Source organism: Dysidea avara, chromosome 1 (assembly GCF_963678975.1).
Source record: "Dysidea avara chromosome 1, odDysAvar1.4, whole genome shotgun sequence".
Classification (NCBI taxonomy): Eukaryota; Metazoa; Porifera; class Demospongiae; order Dictyoceratida; family Dysideidae; genus Dysidea; species Dysidea avara.
In genome coordinates this window covers 36,442,468-36,465,404 of record NC_089272.1, presented here as the reverse complement: position 1 = coordinate 36,465,404, position 22,937 = coordinate 36,442,468, and the positions used below count along the sequence as shown (strand labels likewise).

At 37.8% G+C, this 22,937-nt stretch overlaps 1 protein-coding gene across 1 annotated transcript; it reads right to left on the bottom strand.

Moving 5' to 3' along the window:
• Positions 1-9,471: 9,471 nt before the first annotated feature.
• Positions 9,472-20,785, bottom strand: LOC136241851 (uncharacterized). The gene is made up of 15 exons (XM_066033227.1): positions 20,444-20,785; positions 18,485-19,301; positions 18,374-18,436; positions 18,235-18,326; positions 17,836-18,181; positions 17,693-17,764; positions 17,595-17,639; positions 17,504-17,542; positions 17,272-17,436; positions 16,358-16,507; positions 15,506-15,568; positions 15,275-15,352; positions 14,945-15,168; positions 14,779-14,889; positions 9,472-10,983 (listed from the first exon to the last, which is right to left on the bottom strand). Exons 1-13 carry the CDS (start codon positions 20,783-20,785, stop codon positions 15,020-15,022), a joined length of 2,421 nt encoding a protein of 806 aa, XP_065889299.1. The 3' UTR covers positions 9,472-10,983; positions 14,779-14,889; positions 14,945-15,019.
• Positions 20,786-22,937: the final 2,152 nt, after the last annotated feature.

The window sequence follows — 22,937 nt, the reverse complement described above, 5'->3', positions numbered from 1 at the left end:
AACCATACTATTATTATAATATATGTAATTTTCGTGCATGGTATTAAATACATTTTCGTGTCTATTGATCACGTAATTTCGTCACATTTCGTAGATCAGCTAGTTACCGACCCAATTCTCCTTTCGGGTCAGGGAGCACAAAATTCTTCCTCTTAAAATTCTGCAGCAGAGATATCTAGCAGCTGGAAAAAGATATTAAACCACTTAAACAATCTTAATTAGTTTCACATTACGCGTGGGCTGAAAAATCACTAATTTTCGTGGATGTTTTTCAAGTTGCACCACGAAAATTATTATCCCACGAAAATTTCTTGCCTTACGGTATTTGAAATCCACAATGCGGCGGTTTGTCTCGCCATAGATACCGAGTCTTTGTGTTAGGCGCAATCTGTGGTAGAGTATAATTTACGGACCGGACCGGACTAGCGGACCAGTCCTGATCCGTAGTATAATTCCCGGACTACAACTACAGTTATAAATTACGGACTGGACCATTGCGCATGCAGCTACTGTCAGCTACGCTTCAGACCGCTTCGAGCTGCACGGCGACTACTGAGGTCTATCCAATTAATGAGTCCAATTAATAATAGACAGTAATTAGCAATGAAACAATTGCTTCAGTGCTTGTCAGTTACTCTCTGGCGATATAATGCCAAAATGATCCTGAGGCTTATGCCCTGAAGATGGCATAGGCTTGTTGAACTAAGTTATTAATTAAGGTTGTTTTGTATGATGGATAGCTAAAGTATGGTTACTGTAGTTATTGCCGGGAACTCCAAGTATGACTCGCAAAGGCAAAGCCGTTTGTTTCTCTGCCCACAGATTCAGTGGTAGCAAGAGTTAATAATAGTAGGGAGGGAGAGTGTCTAACGCTCAATAGGCCTGTATAAAATGAGCGCGTAAGACAATCTGGCTTCTTAGCCAGACGTGTTGATTGCATGAAGGGAGATGTGAAATGAGGCAAGCCGCAGAAGGACATTATCGATACTACTAGCTGTTCACGAATCAGTCTCATGAGCAACGTGCGAGGCAGCGTGTGCAATCAAACATGTCGATTTACGATGAACAGCCCTCGGTACTGGCCAAAATTGAAGCAGAAACAGTTCAGCATAGCAAGAAGAAGCGTCAGAGAAGATCAATGAGGAAAGCTGAGATGAAGCACACTCGGAAGCACAGGTAGTATTGCATCACGAATCTACCGTTCAGCCACGTCCCGAGGTAAGGCCCAAGAAGAAGCGTCGGTCGAGGAGTGATGAGCTGGAAGTAACCAAGAAGAAGTGTCAGACGAAAGCAATGGCAAGGAAAAGAAGCGGCGCCGATGAAACACAGCCTGAAGAATCCCAACCTAAGAAAAAGCGCCAGATGAAAGTTATGAACGATTTCTCTCTGGTTCTTCCATCACTCACTGGAGTAGCCATCTTCGCATCACTGCTTTCTCACCAACTATCGATTTTGCAAGGCCATACAAAATGTGACATAACGTGTTTATTGCGGTCATCAACACTATAGGAAATTACAAAGATATACGATAATAATCGGGGTGCTCTACGCGCTCATTTTATACAGGCCTATTGAGCGTTAGACACTCTCCCTCCCTACTATTATTAACTCTTGGTGGTAGCTATATAGGGTAGATGGCATGGATTGCAAATGATAACTTACCAATGTAGTGGTACTACATTCTTTCCTTAATGCGGTTCCATTTACAGGGGCGGATCCAGGGGGGGGGGGGGGGGGGGGGGGACTTTGGGGGCTGAAGCACCCCTTTCATATTTAGGCTTTACTTGATCAATATGCTGAGTATTATAATGAAATTTTGTTTTAGCATAATTATATGATCACTAATAATACAAATACTCATAAAACCACCTTATAAACATCTTTTCAAGGTATCATCAGTAGATTTATGCTAAAGTTTATGCATCAAGGACCCGGATCAACATTGGAGGTGTACAAGATCGAGATACTCTAATAGAGCAGTCAGCTAACTATTTTAATAGAACATTCACTGGAAACATGTAGTTGGTTCTGTTATGGAATTTTTCCAAATCTGCCTGCACTTATACATACAATGAAGTGCACTAATATTGGTCTGTTTAAAGGGCTTCATTCATGCATCTACTTGTGTAGTTAATATGTATGGCAATACTTAATTCAGGTACACAATTTCCATTGAAAATGCTCTCAGATTCAATCTTGTATTGTTCAAATTTCAAAATTTTCCGCTTTCAACATTCTTATTCTAACATGAACCTATTCAGTGTTTTGCTATTGTGAAAGGGGTGCATCATATACTTGGTTGTCTGTACCTACCCAAACTTTTCCATTAGCAAAATGCTTCAGAGAGCCATACCTATAATCTAAAGGCAGTATATAAAATATCTACAGGTATGAATTTTATGTGGAAATGTCTCCAAATTGCAGTATTTTAGCATCTATTTTTCAAAATTTTCCTGGGGGGGGGCATGCCCCCAGACCCCCCTAGTTCCAGCATGCAAAGCACACCTCTACCTAAGAGATTAGTACCTTGAGTTAGCCCCCCCCCCCCTTTTATAAATCCTAGATCCGCCCCTGATTTATGTGTTTCGGATGCAGTTTCACCCTCTGCTAGCTATACGTATCAAAAATGAAATATATGACTACTCGCTGTGAAGAAATGGTTACAACTTCCACCCGTGCATGTTCAAGTTACTACTTTATTATCCAGGAACTTGCTGTCCCAGTGTGTCCTCTATATCAGCCAGGTAAGCCAAACTTGATTTGCTGTCTTCAGGGCCGCCCAGAGAAATTAAGGGGCCCAGGGAAAAGAGTTAAAGTGGGGCCCCAGAGGCAAGGAGGTTTCCATTCTGAATCACAACTTCACCCAAGCTGTAAGTTGAAGACAAAAAAAAAAAAAAAAAGGTTATGACCTGCTAACAATGACAATAAGGCCCCCCTATTTGGTGATTATTAGTTTCTCATCCACCGCCCGCATCCTTCTTAAGCTACCTCACGGTAAGCCATTATTTACTCTGCGCATGCTCAGAAGAACACGTGATACCAAACTGTTATAATTTTTGTTGATGAACGCTACAATGCGCTATATATCACCAGGAGAACTGTTGTTTTCCTTAGCAAATTGCTGCAGTGCCAGTTGCAATCGTGCTCTATCGACTTCATCAAAGCAGGCTTTCAGTTGACTGTCGAAAAACAGTTGGCGATCACGAAAAGTAGAATCAGCTGGTAAAGGAAAGTTTGTAGTAAGAAAGAAAGACAATTTGGACAAGGTCTGTACATCAGTGAGTTAATATTATAAAATAATGGCATAATGGTAATACCCTCCCGCCCGCATCATAAAAATTAGAAAGGCTGGATGAGAAACTAATAATCACCGAATAGGGGCCTAACTACCCCTCATCAACCATATCTCCTTATCTATAAGCTTGTTACACTGCTCCTCTGAAGAATACTGTGACTGCTCTATTAGAGTATTTAGATCTGACTGCTCTATTAGAGTATATCGATCCTTTAAACAGGTGTTCATAAGGCCTCCTGGGGCCCCTTTCAGGCTGGGACCCAGGGAAAAATGCCCCAGTTGCCCCACCCCCTCCCCCTGTGGGGCTGTCTTGTCAGACCCTCAACTTCATGAACTGTAGGTGTACTACTGACACCTGCACCTAGGACAACTTGAAGCTTTTTACAAGTCCAGAACAAAGATTACTTTATCCTGATGGCAGGTAAGAAACAACTTTCTGCATTACCATCTAGCTGCTAGGTCACTTTATGTGAAAGCTGAGACTCAGTTGTTAAATGATGCTAAATCAGCCTGTCATGACCACCTCCAGACACTTTCAGTGCAGTCAAAATTTGAAGAATCAGCTAAGCTGGAAACAGCCAGTAAAACTTGCTATCTGGTCTCCATCCAAGTCAGTTATCATTTGTCTTAAGAGTCTCTCATAACACTCTTCCAACTGATGTTAATTTGCGTCACTGGAATATTCAGTGCAATGCAAAATGCACTCTATGTCTCTTACCTTGGCCCACAACTGCTCATATTCTGAGTAGCTACCCTGTTGCTCTATCACAACACAGATATGCCTATCGGCATGATTCAGTACTACATTTTTAGTGACCAGATTTATCAATATTTTAGCTGACCTACCATTTAAAGTTGATGATTTGCAAAACTTTTGGTCCTGCAAAGCTCCTCAAGCAACAATTCCAACTGCTATGATGGTGACTGCTTATCAACCTGACATCGTTATCCACAACACTGATACCTCCACTGTGGTACTGCTTGAGTTGACATGCCCTTTGGATTCTGATCACCATCTAGAGTAAGCCAGGTCCCTCAAGCAGAAAAAAGGAGAATACCAATGACTGTTGGCAGAACTTAATTGTTTAAACTTCCCAAACTTTTATGAAACTCTAGAAGTCAGTGTGCTAGGGAATTATCAGCATTTCTCTGTTAAGAATGTATCAGCTGAACCTGTTGCCAAAAGCCATGGTGCAACAAATGCTTGCTACTGCAGCAAAGAAATGTATATCAGCTTCACAGACAATACTTATAGCCCGAAAATGCAGTGAGTGCATGGTTTTCTCCAGACGTGACCTGATTTATTGTGTATATCAGGGACGTATCTAGGGGGTGGGCTTTGGGGCTGAAGCACCTCCCTTCACTTTTAGGCTTTACTTGATCAATATGCTGAGGATTATAATGAAATTTTGTCTTAATATAATTATGTGATCGCTAATAATATAAATACTCATAAACCCATCTTGTAAACATCTTTCCAAGGCATGCATGCTAAAGGTTATGCAACAAGGACCCGGATCAGCGTTGGAGGTGTACAAGATTGAGATACTCTAATAGAACAATCACCTAACTACTCTAATAGAACATTCAGTGTAAGCACAATAGTTGGTTCTGTTATGGAATTTTTCCAAATCTGCCTATATATATTGAAGTGCATTGGTCTGTGTAAAAGGCTTGTTTATCTACTTGTGTAGTTATTACTGGTACCGGTGTGCTTAATTCAGGTATGCAATTTTCATTGAAAAAGCTCTCAAATTCAATCTCGTATCATTCAAATTTCTAAATTTCCAGTTTCAATATTATCATGCATGCAATTGGGGCAATTGGAAACAGTGGAAATGAAAACCGGAAATGGAAATTGGAAATGGAAAACGGAAATGGTCAGATTGTCATATAAATGTACCCCAGTTGTATAGTGACCACCTTTTAAAGATCACCTTCTTACAAAGACCACTTAGGCATACTGACCCACTTCATGGTCACCTATTAAAAGACCACCCTCTTTACATAGACCACCTCTCCACATTGTAATAATACCTAGGTTCCAAGCATCTATTTCATAACTTGTCAAAACAGCTAGATCAGCTAAAAAATAATATACTCTTAAGGTCATCATCTCTTTACGAGATATGAGACCTCATTTTTTGTTGGTAACAATAGCCACATTTCTGTTGCATGGGCTAAGGAGTTGACATTTTCTGGTACAAACTAAGCGATAATGGTACATGACTTGAGTGAAGTGTGCACCAAAATATTGGAGATGACATTAACCTCTTTCTATGAGTCATGAAATACATGTTTGAAGTTTATCAAATATTACCATGGTCTTTATATATAAAACATGATCATGAAGTGGCCTTGCCTATCTTTAGAACCTAATTACAGTGTAGTTTTTGTATAGAAGTAGTCTTCATACAGAGGTGGTCTTTAAAAGTAACACTAAGTGAGGTTTTACCCTCAGACCGTAAGAGCCTAGCTGTCTTGATAATGTCATGGAATAGATGCTTGGAATCTTCGTTATTATTATATGAGAGGTGCATGGTCTTTGTAAAGAGGGTGGTTTGAAATGAAATGGTCTTTTAAGTCAGCTATCTTTTTGAGATTTAATTACATTGTGGTCTTTGTAAGGAGGTGGTCTTTATAAGAAGGTGGTCTTCTGGTTTCCATTTCCACTGTTTCCAATTGCCCATGCAATTGTGAGAGGGTGCATCATGTGCGTGGTTGTCTGAACCTACCCAAACCTTTCCATTAGCAATTCAAATGCTGCAGCCTGCAGAGAGCCATATATATCTAAAGGCAGTATATAAAATATCTACAGGCAGAAATATGCATTTTATGTGGAAATGTCTCCAAATTGCAGTATTTTAGCATCTATATTTTAAAAGTTTTTCCTGGGGGGGGGGGGGCATGCCCCCAAACCAGCTACCTCCATCCAAAAGATTAGTACCTTAAGTTAGCCCCCGCTTTTATAAATCCTAGATCCGCCCCTGTATATGCACACTATAAAACTGAAGTGTGCTTTGCATGCAAAAGTTTAATGAAACATAACCTGAAAGGTAACTATGAAGAAGGTTTGGCAAATAGCAATCCTATAACTCATTATGGAAATATGATAGCTCCAAACTTAAAGCTATAGGCTACCTGTGGATACTCTGAGGACCAGTGACGGTGGTGAAGCTATTTCCAACCTAGACAAGGCTAATGAATATTTTTCAAGTGTATATATTCACTCAGGAAGATCTGAATAATATTCCCTCCTTCCCTAATGTATTTAAAGGAACACCAATAACTGATCTTCAAGTTTCAGAGGATGATATATATATAATATATATGTACCACTTTCACACCTCAGATCAAAGAAAAGCCAGTGCATATATATAACTGACTCAAAAAATGTTAACGAGATATATGCACTGCTACCAGTGCGTATATCCCATTAAGGCAATGCGTATATCTTGTTACACACTGCCTTAACTAGATATACGCAATGCCACCAGTGCGTATATCTCGTTAACTTGAGACATTGCATACCTAATAGGTGTGCACACTATATTCAGAAATTATCAGATTTCTTTGATATTTTACTGTTATCCTCTTCTCTTATATAGGGAATCAAGCAAGCTGTGATTGTGGGATTGATTTCCGCCAAACAACCTGTGATTGTGGGATTCAATTTTAATACATTAGCAGTAGTTTGTTTTTTACTTTTGTAACTGTAGCAATTAAAGTAACATAATTAACACTAGTCTCTTAAAATTGCTATATTAGCAATAATAAAATCAAAGTATTGTTTGATGTGTTAAAATTGAATCCCACAATCACAGTTTGTTTGGCAAAATTTAATCCCACAATCACAGCCTACTTGGTTCCCTATATAAGAGAAGGGTATAGCAACTGAAGTCTACATGCAAAAGTAGAACATATTATTTATACCATGGGCACTCGTGCTTTGCCTGTATATACGTACAAGCCCTCGGGCCTATGCGTATACATCAGACAAAGCACTCTTGCCCATGGTATAACTATTACATATGTGACCAGATTTGACAAAACCAGGCTTCCACACACATCCAATTCTTTGACTTTAATCACTTGTAACTTTACAATGCAGTATGCTATTGACATAAAATTTTCACACAATGCATTCATTGCATTATATAATAACAGAACTAAATTTGAAACTGATAGCGTACTCCTACAGTGAGGTATGAACCTTTAAAGCCATAAATCTGGATGTGTGTGGAAGCCTGGTTTTGTCAAATCTGGTCACATATAGTGTTGGGAGTAACGCGTTACTTATGTAATGCGTTACGTAAGTTACTTTTGTGGTAACTAATATGTGACCGAATTTTGGAAGATCACCCATTGGTGCATTCTACACATAAAATATTTAATGATCAAACAACAAACTTTATAGTGTAAATCTACTTGTTAATGGTTGTAAGCCATTCTCAATACCTTAAATTACAAGAAAATTCTTGAAATATTTTTAAAACTGTGTCCTACTCTTATTAGCAACCTACTAAACATGAAATTCTAATTATTTCACATGCACCCATATGGGTGATTTTCCAAAATTCAGTCACATATAACTAAATACGCTATAAAAACAGGTAATGTTACTTTACTTACAAATGTAGCATGTTACCTAAGTAATATAGTTACTGTAATGAATCTAATATTAGGCATTCCAGTATCCAAGATTTTTTTAAATAAACAAATTCTCCGTATATTCCCCAGTAGGTGAAACATATGTGTGCAGTAGGTGTGCAGTAGCAATAGTATAGGTGTGCAGTAGGTGAAACATATTTGTCCACCACAAAGCATAGAAAGATAGCTGAGATCCGATAAGTTCTGAAGTTACTCTCATTACATGTACATACTTGCAGCTAGAAGCACCTGCAGTTTCAAGATAGTCCAGATTGCTAGATGGTCAATTGTGCCATTTTTCCCTTTAAACTGTATGGGGAGCCCCAGAGAAAAATGTACCTTTTCTCAGTTTTTAAGCACTGTGCATGCCAAAGTAGCTAATTTCAACCCAACAAACTATATATTTCTGAGATCGGCAATCAATACTCTATCTATTGAGCATATAAAAAAGCCCATTTTTCCAAAATTTAAAAATCAGGCTGGAATGCCTATATATATAAGAAATATTATTACTACAAGTAACGAAGTTACTAATCTTGTTAGTAATCCACTGAGTAATGCCTAGCCATAACGAAGTAATGAAGCGTACTGAATGAAACTTATTATTATAATAACCAGCTTCTTACCTATATAACCAGGATTTGCACATTGTCCAACAATGCAATCATGTCATGTGATAAGGTGGTAGTTTCACATGTGACAGCTTAAGGCTGTGGACACAAAGTAATATAATATGTAATATCATTATAGTTACTTTATTTTATGGGTAATATATAACTGTAACTAAATAGTCTGATGTAACTAAATAGTCTATATCAGAAGGAAGCCTGATGATTGGACAAGAAACATGTTGCAATATCCCTCAAAAGGATAAGATCTTAAATTACGTAACAATAACTAAAGTCACTGATGTTGCAGTTCACCTAATATACGAATGTGCCACTGAGGAAGGCAGCTTTACCACTATTCCTGAACAGTATCTGTCAGCTCTGCAATTGTGACCGGATCTGCGAAAAGGTGTCTTATAGCCTTTCCAATTGCATGTACTTGGCAATCTATAACTTGACTTGGGAATGTGAGCATGGTACCAGCCTGCAATTTGGTCACTGTACACTCCTAACATAGCACTATTCCTGGATGTAAGTTTCAGACAATAGGCTAGACACATGAAGAGCTATGACTTAATTGTCAAACTTGGAAATTTGGAAAGGCTATAAGACCCCTTTTTGCTGATCCACTCACAATTTATGTGAAGTAATTTACAATAAGAATTACCTGTGTTGCTATCTCAGACACACAAATACCTGGATAAGTCCTGTAATATCAGTCTTACAGATTATACAACTTCATTATATATGTAATTCAGCAAGAAAATTACAAACGAATAGCTTTTCTTTGAAACAAAAATTTACTTCAGTGGTGATAGCAACACACCAGTGATGGCCGTATTACTGGTTTTGTATAAACACTTAAACTTGGCAACAGCATGTGAGGAACATCATGTGCTATATGTATAACTACTTGCGTCGTCAAAGTTTCATAACAATTTATAAACACTACACAACATACAGTCATATAGTAGCTAACTGTCAGCAAACCTGTTAATTGTAATGGCCTAAAAGGTTTTTAAAGTATATAATTATTCAGAAACATATCTATAAGCAGTAGTATGCATATGATCCCACTTTTTTGGAAAGTAAGGACTTCTTAAAAGGAACCAATCTTCGTAATTTGGTAGAAGAAATGCCATCATAATACAGCAGTTTATTAAACCATGGAATGATTGCTGAAAAGTGGTTGGATGAATTCACAGTAATTCCCCTCAGCTTGTATGTTGCTGTAAAAATTCTTATGGTCTGTGGTACTTGTAGGATTTCATGTCCAGATAGGGAAGCAATATTGATTGGAATCAGCCAAGGATTCGACCTAGCAAATTCAATAGCTTGAACTACTGGAATACCCCGGCATTCACAAAATGAATGTCTATCATCATCATCAGCATTTATATGGTCATTGATTGAAAATAATGCATCAGGAGGTGGATCAGAATGAAACTCAGCTCCACAATAGCCATAATTGCTCCCAACCTGGGGAAACTGCTGATTTATTTGTTCAACAAATGATACTGGATTTGAAAAGCTGTACGTAGATGGAAATCTGCTGATTATCTGATTATTGTTTGGGCAATGTGGAGAACTACATGTCAACTGCATTGACAATTTCCAAATATGGGAAAGGAGGCACAAACATTTCGAATATTCACTTCCAAAAAAGTCATATTTTTTTCCACATGGCAACAATTCAAGGTTTAGCTGTGAATGAAAATATTCAAGAACTGAGGTCTTTCCTTCCTCTAATTTTCCATTCATCATTAGAAATAGACTTGACTTTAAGTTGTCTTCAATTTCACTGTCTCCAAGCTTTGAAAGAAAATCAGGATTTTGTTTAGCATAAAGTAACAATACCATCAGAAAATTATCCAACGTGCAAGTGTTGGTATATCTATCATGATGCCATTGTAGGGAATCTGGAATACCACATTGCATGCATAGAAAATCGGTTTTTCTTGATGGTAGCAAAACATTGTAATACTCAAGGCAATGAGCATGATACCCAGTATTACACTTGAGACATTCGTATACATTATATTCCTCTTGCATTTCTCCATAAACAGCAGAAGATGTAGATCTATCAATCCTTGGAGTGTGACATGCACATATTTACCTTATCTTGTTCCTGATTGTTTTACAATGACCTTGCTTTGTAGCATCAAATTTCAGCAAAATATCACCAGACTCAATGAAATTGAGAATTGCATCTTTGGATGAATTAATGTCAAATCGAATATTTGCTAGGTCCTTAGTGGGAAACTTGCATGTCACAAGTAAAAGAATGGCTGTACATAAATCAGTGTGCTGCAGATCAGTAAACTGTACACCAGAATGTATGGCAGTTAAATTACAGGATGGAGATCGTGAAGCAGTTCCAGCATGATAATTTAGTTCACCAGCATCGGGTGTCTGATACGTTGATACTATCTGTGAATAGACATACAATTTTAAAAGATGCATGCAATAATTTAGAGGTTAAGCAGGGGGTATGGCAGCATTATTTTTATGCATAATTAACTTGCATATGTGCCATTTGGAGTACTAGTGAAGTACAACGGTGTTCAAGTACTTCCCTGAGCTAATAGATGAAGAAAAGGAAATATGAGTATATAAAATGAAAATTGTAGGATGTGCCAAAGATTTCTACTGCGTTATACAGTAAGAGTGACATCGCTGGTACTGCTGAATTTTAGTGTTGAATGGACTGGTTGGTCTGTTCACTCTGCTGTAATATATCCATACATGCATAATAATCTAGTTCTTGCCATCAGCTTGTAAAATGAGAGGTTTAAATGGGCTTAAAATTTTGTTAAACGGCTGGTAGTCAGCAATGTAGTTTAGCCACTAACAGTGGGAGAGTCAGACAGAAGAATCATCTCCTTCTGAGCATGCTGAAAGCTCATCATTGATGGCTTGATGCCACTAAAAGTCTGGGTATAGCTACTAAAAAGATTGGATCCTACATAACCTCTATAATTTTATACTTCGCTGAATATTGTAGCCATGTTTTATGCTGGAAGCTGGCTATTTGTATAACTATCATGAAATATAATTATCCAGTGGAAGCTACTTAGCTGTGTAGTCAAATTATGGATTTAAATGTTTTCACTTAGTTGTGTATTCAGCTTCATATTTCAGTGATCCCTAGCTAATTATCAAGACACACGATAGTGTGTCGTGCCGCCCAAGAAACCGGCGCGCCACACCGTGAGTATATTAACAGGAAGAAAGAAAACGCAATTTTCACACCTATGTAGCTCTGTGATCCCTTATCGGATTGGGCCCAAGAAGCCGGCGCGCCACACCGTGAGTATATTAACAGGAAGAAAGAAAACGCAATTTTCACACCTATGTAGCTCTGTGATCCCTTATCGGATTGGGCCCAAGAAGCCGGCGCGCCACACCGTGAGTATATTAACAGGAAGAAAGAAAACGCAATTTTCACACCTATGTAACTCTGTGATTCCTTATCCGATTGGAACCAAATTTGCTAGAGACGTGTCGCCCGGTTAGGGGAGTCTACATACCAAATTTGAAGAAAATCGCTCCAGCCATTTCCGAGATACGAGCGAACAAAATTTCGTTTTAATTTCTTCGTTTTTTTCTTCTTCTACTTCTTCATTTCGCAAACTTCGCAAAATCCACCATAAAACACGAATGCGTGCTCGGATCGGGCTGAAATTTGGCACACTTAAAGGGCTCATTAAGGCGGATCTCCGTACCAACTTTGGTAGGAATCCGATGAACATTCACGGAGTTATGACCGATTATTTGCGTAAAATAAGGTCGAAGGTCTGTCACGCCTACAGGGTAAACCCCTTGGAGGAATCAGTTGAAAATTGATATGTAGATGGAGCAACCATCGTAGGAGTGCCTTTTTGTGGTTTGAAAGGAATCGGAATAAAGACCATGGAGATATGACACAAAACCTAATCTGTGTCAAAATTACGCGATCGATTTTTATGAATAAAATAACTATTAGTTTTCGTGTCTACCAGGCAAACCGCTTAGAGCAACGAGCTGAAAATGAGCATGTAGCTGGAATAATCATCATGGAAAGTTCTTGCAGTAGTACAGAAGAATCGGATTACAAATCACTGAGTTATGATTCGAAAGGCAACTATGTGCAGCAAATGCGAGATCGATATACTCTAATAGAACAGTCATCCTAATAAAGCATTCAGCTGCATGTATAATTTACTCAATTATATTACATTGCAAGTTATTTTGTAGGGAATTCAGCTACAAACAAGTCACCCTGTAGTCAGATCAGCTAGAAGAAGGTACCTAATAGAGAGTTCAGCTACAAAGAAGCCATCTTGTAGAGAGTTCAGCTGAAATAAATCACCCTGTAGAGAATTCAGTTACAAACAAACTGCCGTGTAGAGAGATCAGCTAGAAGAAGTTACCTTGTAGAGAGTTCAGTTACAAAGAAACAATCATGCAAAGAGTTTAGATGCAAACAAATCACTCAGTACTCAGAAAGTTCTGCTATGTACAGATCACACTATAGAGAGTTCAGTTAGAAACAAGTCATCCTGTAGAGAGATCAGCTAGAAGAAGTCACATTGTAGAGAGTTCAGTTACAAAGAAACAATCATGCAAAGAGTTTAGCTGCAAACAAATCACCCAGTAAAAAGTTCCGCTATGAACAGATCACACTGTAGAGAGTTCAGTTAGAAACAAGTCATCTTGTAGAGAGATCAGCTAGAAGAAGTTACCTTGTAGAGAGTTCAGTTACAAAGAAACAATCATGCAAAGAGTTTAGCTACAAACAAATCACCCAGTAAAAAGTTCCGCTATGAACAGATCACACTGTAGAGAGTTCAGTTAGAAACAAGTCATCCTGTAGATAGATCAGATAGAAGAAGTCACTTTGTAGAGAGTTCAGCTACAAAGAAACCACCATGTAAGAGAGTTCAGCTGCAAACAAATCACCTCTAGAGAGTTCAGCTAGGAACAAGTCACCCTGTACAGAGATCAGCTAGAAACAAGTCATCCTGTAGAGAGTTCAGCTAGAAGAAGTTACATTGTAGAGAGTTCGGCTACAAACAAATCACCCTGTAGATAGTTCAGCTAGAAACAAGTCACCCTGTAGAGAGATCAGCTAGAAACAAGTCACCCGTAGAGAGTTCAGCTAGAAGAAGTTACATTGTAGAGAGTTCAGCTACAAAGAAACTACCATGTAGAAAGTTCAGCAGCAAACAAATCGCCCTGTAGAGAATTCAGCTACAAACAAATCACCCTGTAGAAAGATCAGCTAGAAGAAGTTACCTTGTAGAGAGTTCAGCTGGAAACAAATCACCCTGTAGAGGGTTCAGCTACAAACAAGTCACCCTGTAGAGGGTTCAGCTACAAACAAGTCACCCTGTAGAAAGTTCAGCTAGAAGAAGTTACATTGTAGAGAGTTCAGCTACAAGAAACTACCATGTAGAGAGTTCAGCAGCAAACAAATTGCCCTGTAGAGAATTCAGCTACAGACAAATCACCTTGTAGAAAGATCAGCTAGAAGAAGTTACCTTATAGAGAGTTCAGCTACAAACAAATCACCCTGTAGAGAGTTCAGCTAGAAACACGTCACCCTGTAGAGAGATCAGCTAGAAACAAGTCACCCTGTAGAGAGTTCAGCTAGAAGAAGTTACATTGTAGAGAGTTCAGCTACAAAGAAACTACCATGTACAGAGTTCAGCTGCAAACAAATTGCCCTGTAGAGAATTCAGCTACAAACAAATCACCCTGTAGAAAGATCAGCTAGAAGAAGTTACCTTGTAGAGAGTTCAGCTACAAACAAACCACCCTGTAGAGAGTTCAGCTACAAACAAGTCATCCGGTAGAGAAATCAGCTAGAAGGGTCACCTTGCAGAGAGGTCAGCTACAAAGAAATCACCCTGCTTCATCTTTTCTTCTTCCTGTAGTAAAGAAAAAATGACAGGTTAAAAAGCCCTAAAGCTGGCCATTGGCCGGCTTTGGGGTATACAAATACAGAAAGAAGCGAAATCTAATCCAAAACAGCCAAGCTGTAAAAAAAGAGTGCGGCCCTGAGAAAGACTATGGTGAAAAAAGATGTGAAATCCAAGGTGGCGGCCAAGAAATGGCTGTGATGGTAGGTTAATGGTAAAAATTTTAATAACAACAATTGAGGTGAATTTGGTGCCAAGCTTTACAGCTTGGCTGTTTTGGATTAGATACTAATTATTCATACATAATATTCATTATATCTACCTCAATTCTTGGAGTACTATGCTCATCTGCTAAACGCCTCATGAAAGCCACCTGATTTGATCGGTTAGTTTCAATTACAATAATATTGCCCACTCGCAGACCTTGGATTTCCTACAACAACATTCATATTTTAAGCATTGTCACTTCCTACTACAAGCATATTTACTTCTTGATGATTAGCTCTTGCTTTACAGACATGTGAACACAGCAGTATACCAGGAAATACAGAATCAACTTTATCTTAAAAATCCTCCCAAGTGATTTCTTTCAAATCGTTATGGTGTGGTATCAGGCAGCGCTTTACAGGGCTGTTGGCTTCCTTTGAGCTAATGAGTGAGTTATTCAAACACTGATACTCATTCTTCTCCATGTAAAAGGTATTATCCACACCTTGCATGGACATTATGGGTATTGTAAAAACACAAAATATACAATAGTTAACTGCACTAGTAAGTACAAGTGAAAGCTAAATGTATGACTGGAAACTATAACTCACTGATGGCAGTGATGGTGCCACTGAGATCCGTGGAAGTGGTTTTATCAACATGCTGTTTCTTTGCAGCATTACTAGAACCTACAAATAAGCAGATACAACATATTATTGCAAAATTCATACAGATAATACTACCCCCTGTATTGTCTCAGTGGCTAACGGCTCATAATATACAGGTTAATTGATACTAGCATGCATATAAATGTAACACTTCTAACACATTTACATGCATACCACAAGTTCTCTTCCGTTTTCTACCAGCATCACATTGCTCAGCTGAGTTGTGATGTGTATTCCCTACACAAAACAAAACTAGTAATAGTCAATCTCCATACAAGCTAATTAATGCTGAAGGTATACATGGTGCACTAATTTATTACGGGTGTACAGTATCCTATGTCCTTTGGGAGACTGTAAAATATTTTGAAGCCTATACACTTCACGGGGGTCCAAACCATACCGTTCTTTTTATTAATAACGTACTATTGGCAATCTGGTGTCAATGTCTTTTAAAGTATGCATCATTCCTGAAGCAAGGTACATGCATATTATTGTTATTGAGGATCATTCATACATATGTGGCTCAATATCTAGTAGAGGATAATTAGGCAACAAAACATGGCCACTAAAATACTATAATGGGTGAAATAATCATCTATTATCAGTAGAATGAAAGATTATGCACCTATCTATTTGATGAAACATCAAATAGCGTAGAAGCACAGTAACGTCGTAGGCAGACTTTCTACATACTAAAAACAAAGTCACTAGAGTTTTCTGCTGTGATAAAGATTTTTTGCTTTACAACACAGCGAATCTATACTATCATGATACTAACAACCTGAAGATTACAATTTTGTTCTCGTAATAAGAATAGACAGATAAACAGTACAGTTTAGGCTACCGTGAAGGTGACTTAACTCACTCCCACAGGCTTCAATACATTTTAAAGGACACCAGACATTGCACAATTGCAATTATTAACCACCCCATTTCTTAGTCCTTATGTGAAATCATGGTATTATAGTACTCTGCTGTATCTGTACAGGAATACTCAGGAACCTTACATATACACAAGTCTGTTACCTTGAGCTAAATCCTTTGACTTTTGATCAAAATCTTCAGTATCACCCATTTGCATAGAAACATAATGCTGTCCAGCTGCTTTGTGTTTCAGCAGATTTTCATTGTGATTGTCAATTGTATTATGATTAGTTGTGGATGTAGTTGGATGATCTACAGTGTGAGACACACAGTTATATGCTGTACTCTGTAAGTACATGCTGCAAGTACAAAAATATTAAATTTTGCTCAGGCAAAATATACCTGTAGTGAGTGGCTGCTTCCTATCTTTAGCAGCTATAATAAATGACAAGCACCAAGTAAATGGCTATAATAATAATAATAATAATAATATACACAAGTAATTATACAGGTATTTGTGACCAACACAAGTTCATGATCACTATTGACCAGCTGAAATTAGAAAAAGATTCTATGGCCTAGAGGCTTCAATGAATCAAATAATTTAAGTAAATCCATACAACTTCCACTGAATCCATACAACTACCATGTAAGGGTAGCTACACCTACTCTATGGAATTCTCTATACTATCTATATCATATATATATATATATATATATATATATATCCTACATGTAAAAGAAGTGTCTTGTTTTATTATCCATCCCTCAATGCAGGAGGCAAAGAATATTATGTGTTAAAAATTGATATACAATATATTAGCAAGATGCATAACACATGCCTTTGTTAAATGGCAGTTTCTCATCTGTGCTGGGACCATGTTTTATAATAGCATACAACATTAGCAGAGCGTAAGTGTATATAGATCACAACTTTAGGTTTATTAAAAAAATTAAAACTGCATGGCTATTATACATACGTACAACACCATGTTAAGCTTGCATGCTTGGACTTTTACATATATAAAATTGTGTGTTGGCCTCAGGTGAACAGTAAATTACACAAACTTTCATACTTGCACCCTTGGAAGATATTTCTACACATTGTCTATGTATGCAGCAATGCTTCTGTACTCCTTTTCCTCCAAACTTTGGCTTATCTTTACATGGTTTGCAAGTTCCACACTCCTCTGCAAGGCATCTACTACATTTTCCAAACCTTCTTTTCCGCTGCCTAGGGTCTATTGTTATTACAATTAAATCCATCTGGTTATGTATGCTGTGTCTATTGAGAAACTTTCTACTTACTTGGACATTTCTTGAAGTCTCCACTGCTTTCCTTTTCGCCTTTGTTAAACATACATGCCATCTTATTCAAACATTTTAATTGTATATAAACCTTCATCTATGCCAATGTAATCACTCTGCTCTATCTGCTGTGCATCTATCGTACAAGTAAATGAAAACTATTGTTAATTTAATAAAAATAATGTTTACCTTGTAAAGGAAAGGTATTTGCCTGATTTGTAATAAGTAGGTTGTTCTCATTCTTCGTACAAGTGAGATTTTCTGTGTAGCCAATTTTATGATGGCATTCAGCTTTAGATATACTGTAAGTAGTAATTACAGTATGCCTATACCTTCTGTATTTTCTCCTGATAATTCCTTTCTGGCCCATAGGACTAACTCATCAAATGCAAACTCATTAGTTGGCATCGACATCATGTAGGCTTGACCATATTCTTGTTCACAAATGATTGGTATGCCTTTTTCTTTCATATATTTCAGTAGCAGTGGAGTTGCAATGACAGGTCCACGTATATAAAAGGGCTGATCTCGAAATTGGTCAAAATTTCTCATGTCATCTACAGTTCCTATTAAGTAGTCTCCATCCCTTCTTAATTCTGGCAGGCTATTAAATCTGCGGTACTGTGTCCATATAAGAACAGCCATGTTCACAAAAATTAAGATTTCATCATCACTTCTCTGTAATATTTACAAGCCAATTTTTCATCATTGGTTAAAATTGTAATACTAACCTCAATGTATTCATGATATCTATCATGTCTGGGATTTTGTGTATATTTCAGAGACATATCTTCCCATACTCTAAGCATTTCTCCATCAGAGACTATGAGGGGAAGTGATTATCTTGTCACACATAAGAAAATTACCTACATTCAGAGTTGGTGACAATAGTTTCATCTGCGGTATAGTCAGAATTTGGAATACCATATGACCCTATAAAATTGAAGTATTTAAGGTAATACTTACTATAAAAATCCTTACCAGCTTCATTGTTTACTTTAAGAATAGACTGTGCTGCGATGGAGTCTGGTGCTGGATTTGCTAATGGTGGTTGGTATCTCTTCTTTCCAAATTTCTTCCCTTTTCGGGATCGAGTGTTTCTTCTCAACTGAGATAAATTTACAACTGTTTTTGTCTGTTTAGTCTCCATACCTAAGCTCATTTTTGCAGAAATGATGTGATAACATTCACCAGTCGAAGGGCATGTGCATGACTGCTTCGGAAATAGTGTTACTGCATGGTGATGCCCCTCACTATTTCGAACCACAAAAACGCCAAGCTTTGAATCAAATGATATCCTGTCATCTGCTACCACTAAACTTGCTCTGGAATTTTGGCTTGATGGATATGTGGCTACAGACTTCCTTTCAACATTGCATTCTGTGCCAACAGCATCAACATTGCACTCTGTGTCAATAGCACGAGCTCCTTCATTCCGCACTCTTTTGACAATTAAATGTGGTGGGATGGTATTGATCAATTTGACTTCATCTGGATCTCGTGCTAAGCTAGCAAAATCTGTTGTTAGCTTGTAGTCACCACACTGACACAATCCCCTCTGGATTTCATTGTAATAATAGGTCTGCAGTTGATAAAGTGAAAAAATGACAGAATCAAGTGGAGCTTCTTTCCATTTGTCAAACCGCTTCATGACAGTGTTAAATCCTTCTGATTGATTTGTTGTAGTGCCACTGTAGGGGTTATAGAGTCCTAGAGGCTCCATATACCTGCCAATGCTATTTATATCTGGATGTATTTCATTCATATAGTAATCCAGAAATGATTGGCTCCAGTTTACCTGAATGTGAAAGTATATGTAACCATGGCATTACAAATAAAGTAATCGGTTCCATGCATGCAGGCATACATGCTATTACAGTGGAACCTTTCTAAACTGGTCACCACTGGGTCTTGGCAAGTGGCTACTTTAGACATGCAGCCACATGAAATTTAACAAAGAAGGGAGGGGTTGGAGGGAAGGGCAAGACTTTGTTTACAAATACAGACGATTTCCACTTTCAAAGTAGTAGGCAGCTACAGGAAAGTTAATTTGTGTCACCATGAATCAACAACACCTTGAGCTACCACTGAAAAGAAACTGGCAAGTCCATAATGCATGCATTATACAGTATATGCCATCATCAGGCTGAAGTGATGCTTAAAAGTAAAAAATCCTGTTTTGCCATTATTGACTTAAGCTGGTTTGAAAGTACCAGTTGGTTGGTCGGTCAGCCGGCCGGCCAGCCAGCCAGCCAGCCGGCCAGCCAGCCAGCCAGCCAGCCAGCCAGCCAGCCAGCCAGCTAAAAATTCCACTGAATAAAAATAATAAAACTATGAAAAGCATAATAATTATTGAGTTGTGCTGGAGGTACAGTACTTTTGAGCTTGACTATATGTACCTCACCAATACTGCCAAGGCACTATGTAGGAACTGTGAGGCTAGTTTCTGGTCAGTAGTTTTTTGCAAGAAAATGCATACCTTTTATGATTTCTATGTTTGTAATGTAAGAACACAATCTGGTCAAGGAAATGAAAAGGAAACACTTGAATTAGTTTGGATTAGAGCACTTACAGGGTTGTATATCCACTGTATATGTGCAAATTTTATAACTTAAAACTGGAGAGAATGTTTTGCTACAATTTTGTGCCTCACGTTATATACCACAACAGCATGCTTGGGATTTGCTGAAATATAAAACCTCAGTGGTAGGACTTGGGTGTGTATATAAGCAAATCCATCACAGCTGTGGTATAATTTTTATATACATACATACATACATACATACACATACATACATACATACATACATACATACATACATACATACATACATACATACATACATACATACATGCATGCATGCATGCATGCATACATACATACATGCATGCATGCATGCATACATACATACATATATACATACATATATATATATATACTTTCAATTTATCTAAACTTGATTGATATTCTTCTGCAGATGCACTATGGAATAATGATCTGAAATCTCCCTTATAAACTGGATATTCTGGTGATAGGGCCTTATGGTCCCTAAGCCAGTGTGTGACAGCAGCAATAGTGTGGCTCCAACAGCGTAAACGAATAATCCTTGAAAGATTTTTATCTATAGCCAAACATATAGCTTTTTCGTCATCTGCAACTAAAGGAAACTTATCACGGTGGCCCACTTGACCTAGTGTAGAAAACTCTGAAGCAATAAACTTCATCAATTCAGCATGGGACGTTTCAAGCTTCCGTTCATGCAACAAAAAGGCTATCGGCATAACCGGAGAGCCATAGAAGAGCACATGGCGCATGAGAAGTGCAGAAACATAGAAGTTTCCCATTTCAAAGGTAGTGTCATACGAAAATAGTTGCCCATGAGTGTTGCCAATGCGTATAAGATTTCTCATTTCTGCCAGCATTTTTGGATGGCTACATACAACAACAAGGTCAGGGTAAGTAATAATCTTTGCAATAAAGCCATCAAGATCATAAGCGATTTCATGGCTGTTGTACAATTCATCATGAGAAAGTCTAAGTTTCTGACGTTCCAGTGCCTTGTGATTAACCACTTGTCTTCTATTTCGGAGTTGCAGTGAAGGATTTGATGCAGAAGGACAGCTAACAGCTGACAAAGATTTTTTGTAAAAGGTTGATGGAAATTCTGAAGGATCGCTATCTTTGATTTGGTGAATTACAGAAGGGCATGATCGAATATAAGGCTTTGAATCACTGACAGAATTTCCATGAGGAAGATCCTCAGCTTCCAGATGACTTCCAATGTATTGTATTAATACAACACCAGGATTATCAAGTAAGTGATAAACAATCCTCTGAAATTTATTACTGTGGCTGTTATCCGCTTTCGCAATGTTAAAGTAGTATTTCTTTACTTTGTGCTCTAATGCAGGCAGTAATTTGCACCCATTTTGATACCACCTATATTGATCACATCTCCAATCACCTGAAAATATCCAAGAAGATACATAATATAGAATGTCATATTATACCAAATAAAAAGTAAATTACTGTATATATGCACAGCTATAAATGTCTGGTGTGGTTATACATACTGCCATAAAACAGTCTACCTAGAGCAGACGTATATTAGGATAGTGCAACAACTTCATGCTATTGTTATTTCAATTAAGGCTTTCACATGCACCCATATGGTTGATTTTGCTAAATCACAATAATTATTTATGTTATGTTTTATTGTATAAAGCTACTTAACCACATTCCTTTCTGTAGCCAAACATCTCAGTACGGTTACCATATTTACTTGCACCTTTGAGCAGTTGAAAGGTATTCAACATGCCATATCAGACAATTCAATGTATTTTAATGTCATTCAGCTACAGTATGAAAATGTACTGTTTGTTCAATTAGAATTTTAAAACTATAACTGATTCTACTAAAACCTGTTAATTTTAGCAACTTTTATATGCTCACCTGTATAGCACGTATATCATATAGGGGGTGGGTGGGTGCGGAGGGGAGGGATGGTGAGCCGCCCACGCACAAGAAGTGGTTGACAGTGAAGAAAACAGTCTATAAGTATCATACAACTGTTTAAATATATACGTTCTTTGATATTGTATATGCATTAGTTTGTCAGTGATAGTTATGAACGGCGAAAAGAATGTAATGAATTGCCCGCCCACGCCCAATTTGCGCCTTCGTTAAAATGGCCTTGCTCAAAGACGATTAAATGTCTATGACATAGTTTTCTGTATAAATACTTTGGTTTGTTTATCATGCTGTAATATTGTGCTGCTGTGTTATGCTATAATAATATTAATTTTTATATTATTTAATGATGTTTGTTTCTATTACTTTAGTGCACGGTGGGAGGTGGAAGCGTCCATGATGACGATTGGGCAATGTGCAAATAAGGTGAGTGTATGCTTTGTAAAAAGAAGCCCACGTAGCTGTGCAGGGCTCATCTTCTGTACAGATCAGCTTCTGTATAGTCTTTCATTATTTTATTTTTCCCGAGGGATAGCCAACACCCACGCAAAACACAGAAATGGTGTACCAGAGGGATAGCCAACGCCAACGCAAAGCATCCAAATGGCGTGTACGAGACTCCCAATCTTTATGTATTTTTAAAAGCATTTAGTGATATTGCTAACTAGTAACTCCTTGTACAGTTGTTGATCTACATCTTGTTCTAGTTATTCATGATCGATCATTGTCTACTTTGTTAAACTCACTTTCTCCATTATTTTTACATGATTTTGGATTTAGGATTTGGTTTCTAATATATTTGTGTATTTCTGATTGGATTTCTCACATAGCATACAAGAGTCCCAAGGCATTGCTACCCCTCGCTTTTTACCAAAAGCCAGTTCATCTCTAGTTGACAAAGATAGTGTGACCATCTAATTAGGATATTACAATCTAAATTAAATTCTTGATCACAGATACACA